Source organism: Chrysemys picta, chromosome 5 (assembly GCF_011386835.1).
Source record: "Chrysemys picta bellii isolate R12L10 chromosome 5, ASM1138683v2, whole genome shotgun sequence".
NCBI lineage: Eukaryota > Metazoa > Chordata > Testudines > Emydidae > Chrysemys > Chrysemys picta.
The window spans coordinates 133880986-133895073 of record NC_088795.1 but is presented as its reverse complement, the minus strand read 5'-3'; the positions used below and the strand labels follow the sequence as shown (position 1 = coordinate 133895073).

The following is a 14088-nucleotide window of genomic DNA, read 5'->3' as shown; positions in this document are numbered from 1 at the left end:
GTAGGGCTTGGAAATTGGACCAGATAGCCAATAGCCAGAGAACCAAACAAGAAAGATTGGAGACTCCTCTCTAGGGCAGTGCCAGTCCAGGAAGGAAGCCAACCCTTCTTCCTCACCTGCTTCTGAGAAAGTGTAGGTGTTGGCATTCCTATCAGGTTGTTTTCCTAGTCTCTACTCATGAGCTCCAACTATTCAGAGACTGACAAGAAAGATGGTGTCTAATACATTTGAAGTTGATTCCGCCAACTATGTCTTGCTGTTGCAAGGGAGGGGAAGCATTCCATCTATGTGTTTTCTTATCCCAACCCAGAGTTGCCTTGTTGCTCTGTGTGTGCATTTTTCTGCTATTTTAACACTTCCTCAGCTTTCTGGTGGTTGTGAGGGGTCCTGCTGTTCTGCTTGTCCCTCTGCCTCTTTTTCTGAATTATCCTTTCTAGTGAATGGTTACACTGTTTTCTTCTGTTGCTGGTCACAGCTTTCCCAGGCAGCAGTAGCCTGAAACTGTCATGCTTCTTGTCAGTTTCACAGTTGCTGCTTAGAATTCTGACAAAAGGGTGCTCAGGTTGCACTTTTTTTGAATATGGCTAAAGTGATGAGCAACGTGAGATGCTGTGTAGCTATTTGTGGACTTAGGAAGACAACACTGCATTGGTTTACACTAGTTTGAGATTTGGAAGTTTTTCCAAACTCTTGAAAAACATAAGAGCTAGAACTTTTATTTTTAATTAAACCTTTGCTTCTGCAGAAGTTAATGATGTTTCCCCAGGAAATCTTACTTGCCACAGGCTGGTGAATGGTGTAAGTAGCACACCCCGTAGTAAGGTTTTGCAAGATTAGGTTTTAAATGTAGGAAGCACAATCATGAGTCAAGAGTAATATTACGTGGAGGAATTATTTCTGAGGAGAGTATTTAAAAAACCTGCTACTTGTGCTTTTGATAAATATTTTTAAAAGATGTATTATGTATTAAAAGTTTGTTACAATTTGTTTCTTTTTTATAGAATTTGTTTTTCTGTTCAAGGAGAAACAAATCTGTTTAGTATTATTGGAACAAATTTCTTTTTTCATTAGTGATAAATTGATGAAATTTCACTTAGTTTTCATTTTTATGTACTTTGGGCTTAATAAAATACATTTGTGCAGTGTATGTGTGTCTCTGGCTACCCTCACAGATTTTATTCAAGCTGTAAATTATTTGCCCCACCCCCCCCCCTTTTTTTATATAAAGGATTCTTAAAAACAAAAACAAAACAAAAAAACTTTCAGAAATGAGAAATCATTCATAATTTAAGCAGTTATGAGTCACTGTTTACTATGGAACACAACAGGCTGTTTTTCTTTTAGCAAAAAAATTGTTTTACAGACCTCGTTACCATTAGTTTTTATTTTTAGCAGCATTCCTTCTCTGAATATAACATGCAGCTGTGCTATAAACATTAAACAAATGGAGAGCATTTAGTTATTTTTCATAAGATAAGTACATTTTGTATATTCTACCTTGTTAAAATGGCATTTCTCAGGACTTTCATAATCAGTAAATAAGTTTCCATGTCAAGGTACTTAATTTTTAAAATTTAATTTTCTTTCATCTATTGGAAAAAAAATGTACATTTAGTATATCAGTAAAGATAATTCTTTTTCACTAATATATCTTCAACAGTAAGGAAACCAGAAACAATTATTCATAACCTGAATTATAGCGTCAGACTTTGATTTATGACTTTAAAGTTTGTTGATTAATTATAAATGTAAATGAATTGGAACACTTTACATTAGTCGTTCACTAATTGGCTATCAGCAAGTGATGAAAAGTTTAGTGTGTCCTTTTCACATTTTTGAAGGGTATTTTTGTGTGAAATCTTTTGTGAGATAATCAGTTTTATTTCTAAGAGATTTTTCTAAGGTTAGTAGTTATATAGCATCAAATCACTAGTATAAGAACATCATGCTTCCTGTTAACGTATGTTGAGCCTGTGCCCAGATCTAAAGTTTCTCCTGAAAAGAGCAGGAAACACTGTCTGGAACAGAAGAATAACCTCTTTTTTGGGACCTGCTGTTTGAAAGCCATCAAAGAGCTAAAGGCCCTCCTTTCTTCAGGATGCTTACTTAGGCAACGTTTTCAAAACAAAATAAGTAACCAAAACATATGGTTGTAACAATCCCTCAGGGAGCGTGGACTGACATGACAATTTGAACAGAATAGTTTTCTCTTAACATTGGCAATCTCCATAAGAGACTGTCCTCTTTATTTGCGCTGTTGAAAGTTAGGTGCCGTTATCCTTCCTCTCCTTCCTTTGAACTCCTGCTGGTTCTCTGGGTCCTTAGCTTGTTGACTGTAAACCAGATGTATGAAATTTTGAGTTGTAGAATGAATTCAAACTAATTGTAGAATTATTGAGCATGAACTATCACAAATGTATAATACAACACAAATCATCTACCTATATATGAAAGAAAACTTGACTTCAGTGTGAATTTGGGCTAAGTAAGGACTGTAGGACTTGGACCATAAATGGTTTTAGTAAAACATTTTACCAAGATTTGCAAAACAACAACAAACAAAACACCCATCTTGATAACAGTATATTTAGGCAATTTTTGACCATGACTTTGATGTTCTTTTATATACTTAATGTTCATTTGAAATAATTACTCAAGTTCACCCATCTTAGTATTTAGATTTATTGCATTTTTATACAAGCACTTTTATAAAAAGTTCAGTATTTGTGTGATGTAATTGAACTGGACTGTTTCTCATTTGACAGTTTCTCTTTAGTTCCTACTTGTATTTTATCAAGTTCTAGCATCTTCTTTCCTAGGATATAGAGAATTCCCATTAACAGAGTCTCCACTGTGGGATACGTCTGTCCGATTTGTGTGCTCCTCTCAACCTGGTGGCTGTCCCCCAACCCTTAGTTTAAAAACTCCTCTACCACCTTTTTAATTTTACATGCTGGCAATCTGGTTACATTTTAGTTTAGGTGGAACCCATCCTGTATAGGCTTCTCCTTTCCCAAAAGGTTCTCCCATTTCCTAATAAACCTAAAATCCTCTGCCTTACACCATCATCTTGTCCATGCATTGAGACTCTAGTTCTGCCTGTCTAACTGTCCCAGTGCATGGAACTGGAGGAATTTCAGAGAATGCTACCATGGAGGTCCCGGACTTCAATCTCTTACCTAGCAGCCTAAATTTGGCCTCTAGAACCTCTCTCCTACCTTTCCATATGCCATCAGTGTACCACGACTGCCAGTTCCTCCCCAGGACTGCACATAAATTTGTATAGATGTCGCGAGAGAGCCACAATTTTCACCCTTGGCAGGCAATTCTCTGTGCGATTCTTCTGGTCATCACAAACCCAGCTATCTATGTCTAATGATAGACTCTTAAATTACTATTACCTGTGTCTTCCTAATAAAAGGGGTTCCCTCCCCCCAGAGGGGTACCCTCAGTGCGAGAGGATAACATGACATCATCTGGAAAAAGGGTCTCAACTATAGGATCGCTTCCCTCTGGCTCCAGCTTGATGTTCTCCTTCCCTGAGATTTTTGTCGTCCTCAACAGCACAGAGGCTGTCAGACTGGGGTTGGGTCTGCTCTACTGTGTCCCAGAAAGTCTCCTCTATGCATTTCTCTATCTCTTTTAGCTCCTCCAGTTGCGCCACTCTTGTCTCCAGAGCCCATACTTGATCTCTGAGGGCCATGAGCTACTTGCACTGAATGCACACATACGCCCCCTGCCCAAAAGGCAGATAATCATACATGGTACATTCAGTGCAATAAATTGGATAGCCCCCACTCTGCTGCTGGACTTCTTCCTGCATTATTTTTTCCTCATGGAACTTGTTCAGGGGGAAGGCATAGTGGGGGGGGGTGGGAGGTTGTTTATTGGCCTAAATTCAGAGAATGTTAATCAGGAGAGCTGCTCTCACACTTCCTCTCTAAACACCCTCACAAAGCTTCCCTGTTAGTTGTTCCTGTTCACTAGCTCCTCTGATCACTTATGAACTAGCTTTTTAAACCCTTGTTATCCCTGAGTAGCCACACCCTCTGGATAATGGATCCTAAAGTTCCTGATGTGAAATTTTTGGTTCTCAAGGGGGTGGCGTCGGAATTGTGCATGGCACAGCCTGTTCCTTCAGTGTCTCACTCTGTGCCTGCAATCTGCATCTGCAGGTTTGGCAAAACATCTACTATTTCTGACCATGGAGATGCTGGCCTTAGTGAAATCCATTCTGGTAGCAGAACCTGTCCCTTCTTCCTTTTGGTTTGGGCTGCTGAAACTGTCATGGATGAGGCAGTGGGCAGTCATGCCTAATGTTTGGAGCTGTGGCGATCAGGAACCAGGAGGCAAAGCCAAAGTTGGAGCTGTGCAGGAGCAAGGCAGGTACATGAGTGATTGCAGCTTCAGGTGTAAGTGTTGAGCAGCCACTGGCCTAGTACTGCTGATGGGTTTAAGAACAGGTCTGGTGATGCCTCTCAGCCAACTAGGTATTTTGGTCTATCATGGTGTTCAGCTGGAGGGCAGCTATCTGGTCCCAGGCTCAACTGCAGGCCCTGATGCCTGATAGGGTCTGTGCATATTTCCCCACTTGTGGGAGGTGCTATGGCCAGCTCTTGCTCCCATGTGTAGCGAGTCCTGGAGGAGGAAGAAACCTCTCGTTACACCTCTGCCTATAGAGCAGAGAGCAGCTGGAGTTCCTTGGGCAGAAGAGGCATGTCTTTACATAGATTCAGGTACACAAAGACTATTTTACTGGTTTTGGTTGTTGTTTGCTTGTATCACTGAGGGGTGGGCGTACTGGATTATCAGTGGTGAAGCAGGCTCAGGGTGACCAGATGTCCCAATTATATAGGGACAGTCCTGATGTTCGGGGCTTTGTCTTATATAGGTACTTATTTCCCCCCAACCCAGGCTTGATTTTTCACCCTTGCTGTCTGGTCACCCTAAGCAGGCTGTCTGTGGCACCTGGATAATGGTAATGTGGGGGATGTGTTGGCACAATTTAGTTTTGAGAGGGAAAAAGGAAATAACATTGGCATTTTTTACTTTTTATATGTGGTGCTTGATCACTAGCATTTTACCTGTTCCTCTACCTAGATTATAAATTCTGCAAACAGGGACAACTTTTGCTTTGTATGGTGTCACCTTGATTCTTACTGGAGTATTTCTCATTTGGCCTCCATTACAATGTTATTTGAGTGCCTCATGATCTTTAATGTACTAATCCTCACAACACCCCTTTAGGGCAGAGGCCTGTGCATTTTACAGATGGGGAACTGATGCACAGAGAGACTAAGTAACATGCCCAAAGACATGCAGGGCATTGGTGGCAGAATGGGACATTGAACCTTTATCTCCTGAGTCTGAGGCTAGCATCCCAACCACTGAACATCTTTCCTATTACAGATTATGCTGTAATAACAATAAGTATTATTATTAATTAATGATGTGCTTCAGGAATCTTCTGGAAAAGCAATGCCCTTTGGAAATATCAGTAACACTGAAACTCAGAATGCCTAGAGGCTTTACATGCACGTTAAATAGGAGGAGAAATAAAACAGAGCCAGATAGGACCCCGCCTATGAGAGTCCTCAGGGAATATGAAGCATTGTCCACTGATATTCCACAGTATTTCCAGAAGGAAAAAAATGAACCTACTGAAGGCCATTCCCTCTATGCCTACAGGATCTTTCAGATGACTCAGACTTCTCCTGGTCATAGAACTAAGCAAGTTGATAGGGCTATACCTCATATCCATTAGTAGGTGAGAATTATCTATATAATATTTATTTTTATATATTTGTTTCTTTTGTTTTATTGTGGTGCCAAGGAGCTTCAGTCAGGGAGAAGGACCCCATTGTGCTAAGTGCTGTACATACAAAAAACTAAGAGACAGTCGGAGGGTGGAGATGGATGGCAGGAGAGAGATCACTTATAATCCCTTCCCCAAATAGGAATTAAGTTAGGTGAGTAGGCCCAGATGAACTCCGGAATTGAAAAAGGTTATTTGGGACACTACTGGGAGGACCATTTGCACTGGTGCAACTGAAAGACTAGAGCAGTGGTTCTCGAATCCTTTTTTTTTTTTCCCGCTTCACGGACCACTTGAAAATTGCTGAGGGTCTCGGCGGACCACCTAATGATTTTTCCAAATGTCTTTTGTACCGTTATCTAACTATTATAAAGGGTTTTGGATGAAAATGCTATATAAAAAACCTTAATAACAATTGTTTTTTTATTCTACATATAAAAGCACACAACTCATATTTTAATATCACTAGTCTTACTTTTCTAATGCAATGGATTTGCCCTCTCTCTCCCCCGCCATGGCAGCCCCCGAGCAGGGGATGGGAAGGAGGGGGGGGTCTCTCCCCGGCAGCCGCAGCCCTGGACCTCGGGAAAGTTGCCTCTTTCTCTCTGGCCACCGCAGCCCTGCACATCTCAAATTCCCCCCACCCCCTCTTCTCACCCCACTGCCCCCTCCCACCTATCCCCTAGTCCCCTCAAGGCCAACTCTTCACCTTACATGTGCATCTTCTCCAGGGCCCAGACACCTAATTAGTGGAGCCATGCCTGTGTGTCTCCACTAATTAGGTGGGTGGCCCTTCATTCTCTCGTGTGCGGCTGCCCAGGCATGCACCTTAGAGGAAACTATCCGTGGACCACCTGCATGGAGCTCGCGGACTACTGGTGGTCCGCAGACCACAGTTTGAGAACCTCTGCACTAGAGCAACAAGAGGAACAAGAGTGCACAATGACCCAGTAGAGGATACAATATACTGAGTCTTGCTTTAATCAAGTGCAAGTACTGTGTGTGGGCAAAAGGTGTTACAAGCAGGGAAAGTGTTTTCAGTGGAAAATCCTCTGGTCGGCAGTAGAGACTACTGCATGGGTTACGTCAGGGGTCTCAAACTCCCAGCCCGTGGGCAATCTGCAGCCCAAGAGCTTCCCCAGTGTGGCCTCTGGGGCTCCAGCAGTTTTGGGGCCAGGTCTCTCCCTTGGCCCCACCTGCCGCCCCCGGGCGCTCCCCCCTTAGGGGCCAGCACAGCGGAGCTGAGCGGCATCTTCCTGCTCACTCCAGTGGCTGCTGCCCCCCCCCCCTGCTGTGCCACACGCTGCCCCTGCCCTGAGTGCCCCTGTGGCCAATGGGATGCTGCAGGGACGGTGCCTGGGGGCAGAAGTGCATGGAGGCACCCTGCCGCACCTTGGAGCCCCAGGTAAGAGCCGCACTCCTGACCCTCTCCCAGAGCCTGCACCCCCACCCCCTCCTCACTTACCCTCTCCCGCCCCCAAACTCCCTCCCAGAGCCTGCACCCCTCCCCACACCCCTCCTGCCCCCAAACTCCCTCCCAGAGCCTGAATCCCAGACTCCCTCCCCCACCCAACCTCCCTCCCAGAGCCCAACCTCCAAGGGTGGCTCCAGGCACCAGCGCAGCAAGCACGTACCTGGGGTGGCAAGCCGCGGGGGGCGGCCTGCTGGTCGCTGTGAGGGTGGCAGGCAGGCGGCTTTCGGCGGCATGCCTGTGGGAGGTCTGCCAGTCCTGTGGCTTCGGCAGGCGGCAATTCGGCGGCGGGGATGCCGATGGCGCGGCAGACCTCCCGCAGGCATGCCGCCGAATCCGCGTGACCAGCGGACCGCCCACAGGCATGCCGCCAAAAGCCACCTGCCTGCCATGCTTGGGGCAGCAAAAAACATAGAGCCGCCCCTGGCAACCTCTCACCCCTTCTGCACCCAAACTCCCTCCCAGAGCCTGCACCCCAATCCCCTACCCCAGATCTCCTCCCCCACCCAAACTCTGTCCCAGAGCCTTAGGCAGGTGGTTGGGGCGGAGTTTTTAGGGAGCGGGTTCTAAGCGGCATGAGTGGCATTGGATTTGAGGGCTGGGAGGATTTGAAGACTGGCACTGGCTCTAAGGTAAACTGAGTTTGAGACCCCTGTGTTAAGTGTTAGTGTGTATGTTTCGAATTAAAAATCCCCTTTAAAAATGTTGAAAATGTTCTGAAGAAAAAGTAATCAACTGACCATTGTCTGTAAAAATTTTTCCTTATTATTTCCTTACATTTTAACTATCCCAGTTTATTCACTGCATTTTCTCTAGTGGTACAGGTCTATTAATGATAAGTATGATAGTGAAGGTAACTTTACTCTTTTGTTAATTCTTAACGATGTATAATGAATTTTAATGAAACCAGGTCATTTTTGAAGTGCAACAGTGAATTGCATACCTAAGGAATTAACATACGAGTGACAAGAACAGCCCTATCAGTGTGGATCGTTTCTCTCAAAGAGATCAGTTATGATTTAGTTGCTAGTAAAACTGGAACACTTATTTTGACATATAGGATAGAAGGTATGTATGAAACATAATGGCACATTCTAGAGAATGATACGTTAATTTCCACTACACCAGCAATTGGTGGAGCTGGAACAATGTGACATTTGGTTGAAATTGTTCAACTGTGTGTTTCCTCTTTATTAAACAATGAATCTTAGTGAGGTTCCCACATATTTCTGTTTGTTATTTCTCTGCCATTCGCTTATTTAGATTGTAGGCCCCGCAGGGAAGGAAAAGTATCTTCTCACTTGTCCATATGTATATTACCAAACACTTAAAAAAAAAAAAAAAAAACAATGAAGTTAGACATCTGGGGTGAAATATGGACAGCGCTGAATTCACTGGCAAACCTCCTATTGATTTCACTGGGGCCAGGATTTCACTTTGTTTATGTGAATGAGTGTACTGTAATCAGAACACAATTTGTTAGCTTTGCTATAACTTCACACTGTTAGAAGAGGCTGTTGATAACTAGGGAGTGCACTTTATGTTTATTCTAATATATTATCGGGATTTTAAAATCTATGTTGGTTCTCCTAATTAGATATGTCATTTGACCTAGTAATGACGTGTTGATTTGTGCTGTCCCAGGCAGTAGATTGCACAAACTTATGTTTCATCAAAATGTTCTGAAAATTAAAATATTCCATTAGAATTTATCATGATTTGGCATTTGAATGATCTATTTAAAATAATGACTGAAATGTTATGCATCTTGATAATTGGGTTAATTCTCTCCCATCCCCAGTTGTAGCTCTCTCTATATTTACTTCTTTCATGACTCATTTTCTTTTAAGGTTCAGATGGTTACAGCAGAGAAATGGTAACATAACATCTTTGCAAACAGTTCAAATATGAAACCTGCTTGCATGATTCTAGCCAAATGTTTATAGAGCAGCAGGTGGTGTGGGTAAAGTGCCTCTAGGCAGGAGCACAGATTGACTCTTCTTTTGCATCTGCCACCTTGAACTATAAAGAAAAAAAAAGTCAGAAAATAACCCAATGGTGATCCAAAATCATTTATCATTATCTCATACAATACACTTAAGATTAAGGTTTATGTACACTTGCAAAATTTGCCATCTGGTAATTTGTTTACGCTACACTACAAATCAACTTGTGCACCCCTATAATAACACTAATTTGAGATAAAAATGTTAACCTGGAAAACAAGTAGATTGTTCTTCTAAAACCATTTTTTCCAGTTGGAGTTAGTTTTTTATTTCCTAATACATTATGTGACTGAATAAATTATTCTGTGCATTTACACATAACACGTGGTTTAATCTATTTCCAAGGACTGCTCAGTTAAATAATTTGATTATAAAAACATCTCTTTTCTAATCAAAATCTGCCTAGATAATCTAATCAGTTCTAATTACTGACTCACTTGTTCAGAAGCTGACCTCTGTGCTGCCATGTAGGAGACTTGGCTTCAAAGCAATTTCAAAATGTTCACTCCCTGGGCAAAAGTAAGCAAAGTCCATGCAATCCTTCAGGTTTTGCACGGTGTCGGAATAACAGCCAGGTAGTATGGAATGAGGACAGGAGGTGAAAAATGGGTTAAAATGAAAACTTGGGTAAACAACCTAGGACCTTCTGTCATTGAAAACTGGAAGGCAGCAGTAGAGATTCTGTCAGGAAAAAATGAAGTAGTGGATTGCTGCCAGAAAGTAGCAGCAGACCTTTTGTGATGCTGGCCTCCAACATTACCAATTGGTACAGTACTTGCCATTCAGTACTTATGCCTTTTAGCACAAAAACAAATATTATTTATTGCTAAAATGTTTTTCTAAAAACCCTAATTACTGTGCATGTGATATACAAGAACTTTTGCCATAACAGGGAGATGAAGTATTATTTACCTTTGCCATTTCACAGGTAATGGGGGGGGGGGGGGACCCAGAAAGATCAAAGGATTTGTCCAGACTAGTACAAGGAGGGGAGGGATAGCTCAGTGGTTTGCGCATTGACCTGCTAAACCCAGGGTTGTGAGTTCACTCTTTGAAGGGGCCACTTAGGGATCTGGGGCAAAAAAATCAGTACTTGGTCCTGCTAGTGAAGGCAGGGGGCTGGACTCAATGACCTTTCAGGGTCCCTTCCAGTTCTATGGGATAGATATATCTCCATATATTATTATTATTAAATCTGTCAAACTGCGAATTGAACCCTGCTCTCCTGATTCCCAGAGCAGTGGGTCAAATAAAAGTTGATGCTCCAATAAACAAAAACATAACCCTACCAGCCCAACACCTAAATGCAAACTTACATTAGTACATTGTTTGTGTTTTCAAGGAAGGAAGAAATGTATTCAGAGGACATTGTGGTTGTATACACAAATCATTAAGCAATAGTTGTAAAAATACATTTAATGAAATTGTGGAGAGGACCCATTCATTGTACACAGAACTGAACATTAGATTACTTGAATAAAAACAGAGCCAGTTATGTTATGATACTAACAGAGATTTAAGTATTCAATGAATATGTGACATTCAGGACAACAATAGCATGTGAAAAGCTTCATAAAATCCAGTAAAAGTATAATAGTCAACAATTACTGTGCCTAAAGGTCACCTCCTTTTCTTGCTTTAGGCTATTGACATATTTGAAAACTCATCTGTTGAGATGTTTATTGCCAAGAATATAGTTTTAAAACAATTGTATGTCGTCTGGTCCTTTGAAATATGTCGAATTTCATAGAAACTAGATATTTCAGTAAGTGTAGTTCCTCCTGGAATGTAACAGAGAACTAATGTATTTATTCAGTCAGAAGGATGAAAAGCCATAAAGGGGGATATTTCAAAAACTATAGCAAACCCCCAAGAATGCTGTTCATTTTCCTACATGTGTTTTATATTTCAGAACAAGATTATTTTAGACCCTATGACTTTCAGTGAGGCCAGATTCAGACCATCTCTCGAAGAGAGGTTGGAGAGTATTATCAGTGGAGCAGCACTGATGGCCGACTCTTCATGCACACGTGATGACCGCCGAGAGAGAATTGTTGCTGAGTGCAACGCTGTACGACAGGCCCTCCAGGACCTACTTAGCGAGTATATGAATAATGTAAGTGATCTGCTCTTCTTAGTCTTTTCCTCCTCTATGGATTGTTAAGCAGTTCTATGACTATTCTGCAGTGCCTACATGCTTAGTAAAACTGATGATCCTAAATAGCAGCAGTTCAAGAAAATCAAGGCAGTCACTTAAAATCCTTTGGTGGTATTCAACATTTTGGGGTTTGAGATCGTTTTATAGCGGTTTGTTACAAATAATTATACATTTTGCTCTGAAAAGGAATGCCCCCGATTGTAAGATTCCCTCACTCTACTGCAGAATAAGAGACTACTGTGTTCTGCATCAGTGATTCGTTTCATTTTAACAAAAAGGTAGTCCACGCAACTTGTAAATATTTCCAGTGAGCCCAAACACTTTTGTGAAACTTGTGTAAAACTGCTGGTTGGTAAGCAAAGAGGGAACATGAATAAGTCAAATTAATGTATCCTAGATACTATTTTTGTAAAAGAAAATGAGTACAGTCAGTTTCTAGCATTATTCATTGTTGTAGGGAAATAGTCACTTAGTGTTTTATTCAGATGTTTGCACAGAAGTTCACATGAAGTAGCTCTAAGTTTGCATGTGGGAGGATGTAGTTAAACCACGAAGATTCTTATTTGCTAACAGTGTAATTGGAGCTATTAACTGGAAGTGTGCAGATTCTCTGAATCTGTTCAGTATTATCTATCATTATTACAGTGCACATAATGAAATGTTTTTAAAATATCTTAAATACATCAGTCACCACAGTGTAGACATACAGTACCATTTGCTTTATGTGTATGATCTCCTAAATGATAAACATCCTCTGCTTTACGGTGCCTATATCTATATCTCCAAAATTATTTGTGGATATTCTGCACTATTGTTACTAGACCCATCCATCATCGCGATGCTGTGATATATGCAGTGAGGTCATATCCAGTCAATAACCATTTTTGATATTACAACTTAATTCCTGGAAATATTGTCAGAACCAGTTGTTCTCTCAAAATATGGTGGTAGTCACGTCAAGCAGGTAGTGGTGATGCCCATGTCTTTCCATGGGCTCCTAGACATCTGTGTTTAAGGATATTACAGGGTTTCAAACTCATTTCTCCTTTTTTGCACATAGAATATGTGATTGGAAATATTTCCAAATGAGGATTTCCACATTTAGGGTATCCAAATATGTTTACCAGTGTGAGTGTTCTACTCCATGCTTCGTTTTTCATCTGCTGGTAATATTAGAGTTTAAGTAAACACACTGATCTATTTTGATCCTGTTTTTTCCAACTCTCCAATTCCCATAAATGTTGAAAACTAACATTCAAGGATTGAGTGTTTTTTACTATTATTTCTAATTGCAAGATTGATAATATGCAATATCAAACCAGTGAAAGTATTCAATCTTCTAGTTGCTATATTGTATACCTGAGACAACTAGAATTTATTTCTTAAATTGTTTATATTTTCTTTTTACTGTTCAGTAAAATGGTGTTGGCTTCAAGGAAAAGCTATTTCCCCAGTCTAGAATTACAAAACAGAAATTGTTTGCTGTTTTTAAGGTGACAGTTGATACGTTCTTTCGGTGCAAATGACAGCAAAGCTGATGTTTTTTTATCTTGAGGTGAAAGCCGTAAAGAGAATGGATTAAAGAACAGGTGATGATGATGTGAAATATAGCTTTTTGGATTGCTGTCTGTAGAATCTTGTCTCACAGAATTATTACTTTTAGGGGTAAGCTCTAAAAGGTCTCTACAAAGATCGTTCCAAAACTGATGGATTGTTGTATCCTGGTTCTTGGTAGTGCCTGTTTTTATGTACCATGCTTTGTGATAGCAAAATGAATTTGCCCTTGCTTCAGAAACATTACTTATTTTATTTTCTGACACCACTTTCAGATAAGGCAAAAGAATCTTTTTAGTTTAAATGACAGCATACATTTATGACCGTGCAGAGGATGGGTTAATGTAGTTTCAGGGTTTCTCTTAGAATGCATAGTGGAGCAGTGTTCTGTTTTACACTTTTATATATATGGTGTTTAAGTAACTGAGTTGATGGGTATTTGACCATCTTTATATTTCTATTATTCTAATAAGTCTAATTAGATCTAAGATCCATAATTCCCAATTCTTTTTCTCTTCATGTTTCATATGGAATATAACCAAATCAGTTTAACAGTTCATGTATAAGTATCTTCTTCTTAATAAATTAATGTTTAGTTTGAGGTATAGTATTTCAAATTTTAAAAATAAATATTTCATGTAATAACTCTCTAGTTTTTGTTTTTGTTTTTTTTAACATTTGTGTCTCCCAGCATGGCTTCTATTTTTGTTTTTAACCCTTGTCTTGATAAGAGGACATGAGATTTTCAGTAATGAGAAGCAAGGGCTTTACAACTGCCAAAGATTTCACTTGCAAAATTCCCAAAAGCTTGGTAGATTTGTTGCAAGGTAAAACTAAATCGGATTGCGATAAGGCATGACTTGGAACAACTGACAGCCTGATCAAGAGATGGCCAGACTGTAAGAGTGTATTGTTCCCGGTTAGTATCGAGATACATTTGCAGAGCTGTCCGAAGGAAACTTGTATAACATCTGCCCAGAATGCCTTTAACCAGTGCTATCTGTCCCTCATTTTGAATTTACTCATACATTGTTTTGATTAAAGAAAAAGAGGTAATGGAAAAAACTGAAAATTTGTGGCTAAT

General features: G+C 40.7%; 1 protein-coding gene across 7 annotated transcripts in view; it reads left to right on the top strand.

Annotated features, from left to right (window-relative positions):
* The window catches only part of CTNNA2 (catenin alpha 2), a 766120-nt gene that overhangs the window by 234068 nt on the left and 517964 nt on the right, over positions 1-14088 (top strand). For all 7 annotated transcript variants that reach the window (XM_065597259.1, XM_065597255.1, XM_065597256.1 and 4 more), the window contains one exon: positions 11205-11408. In XM_065597259.1, coding sequence (XP_065453331.1) covers positions 11205-11408 — 204 coding nt within the window. The remainder of the gene's footprint in view (positions 1-11204; positions 11409-14088) is intronic.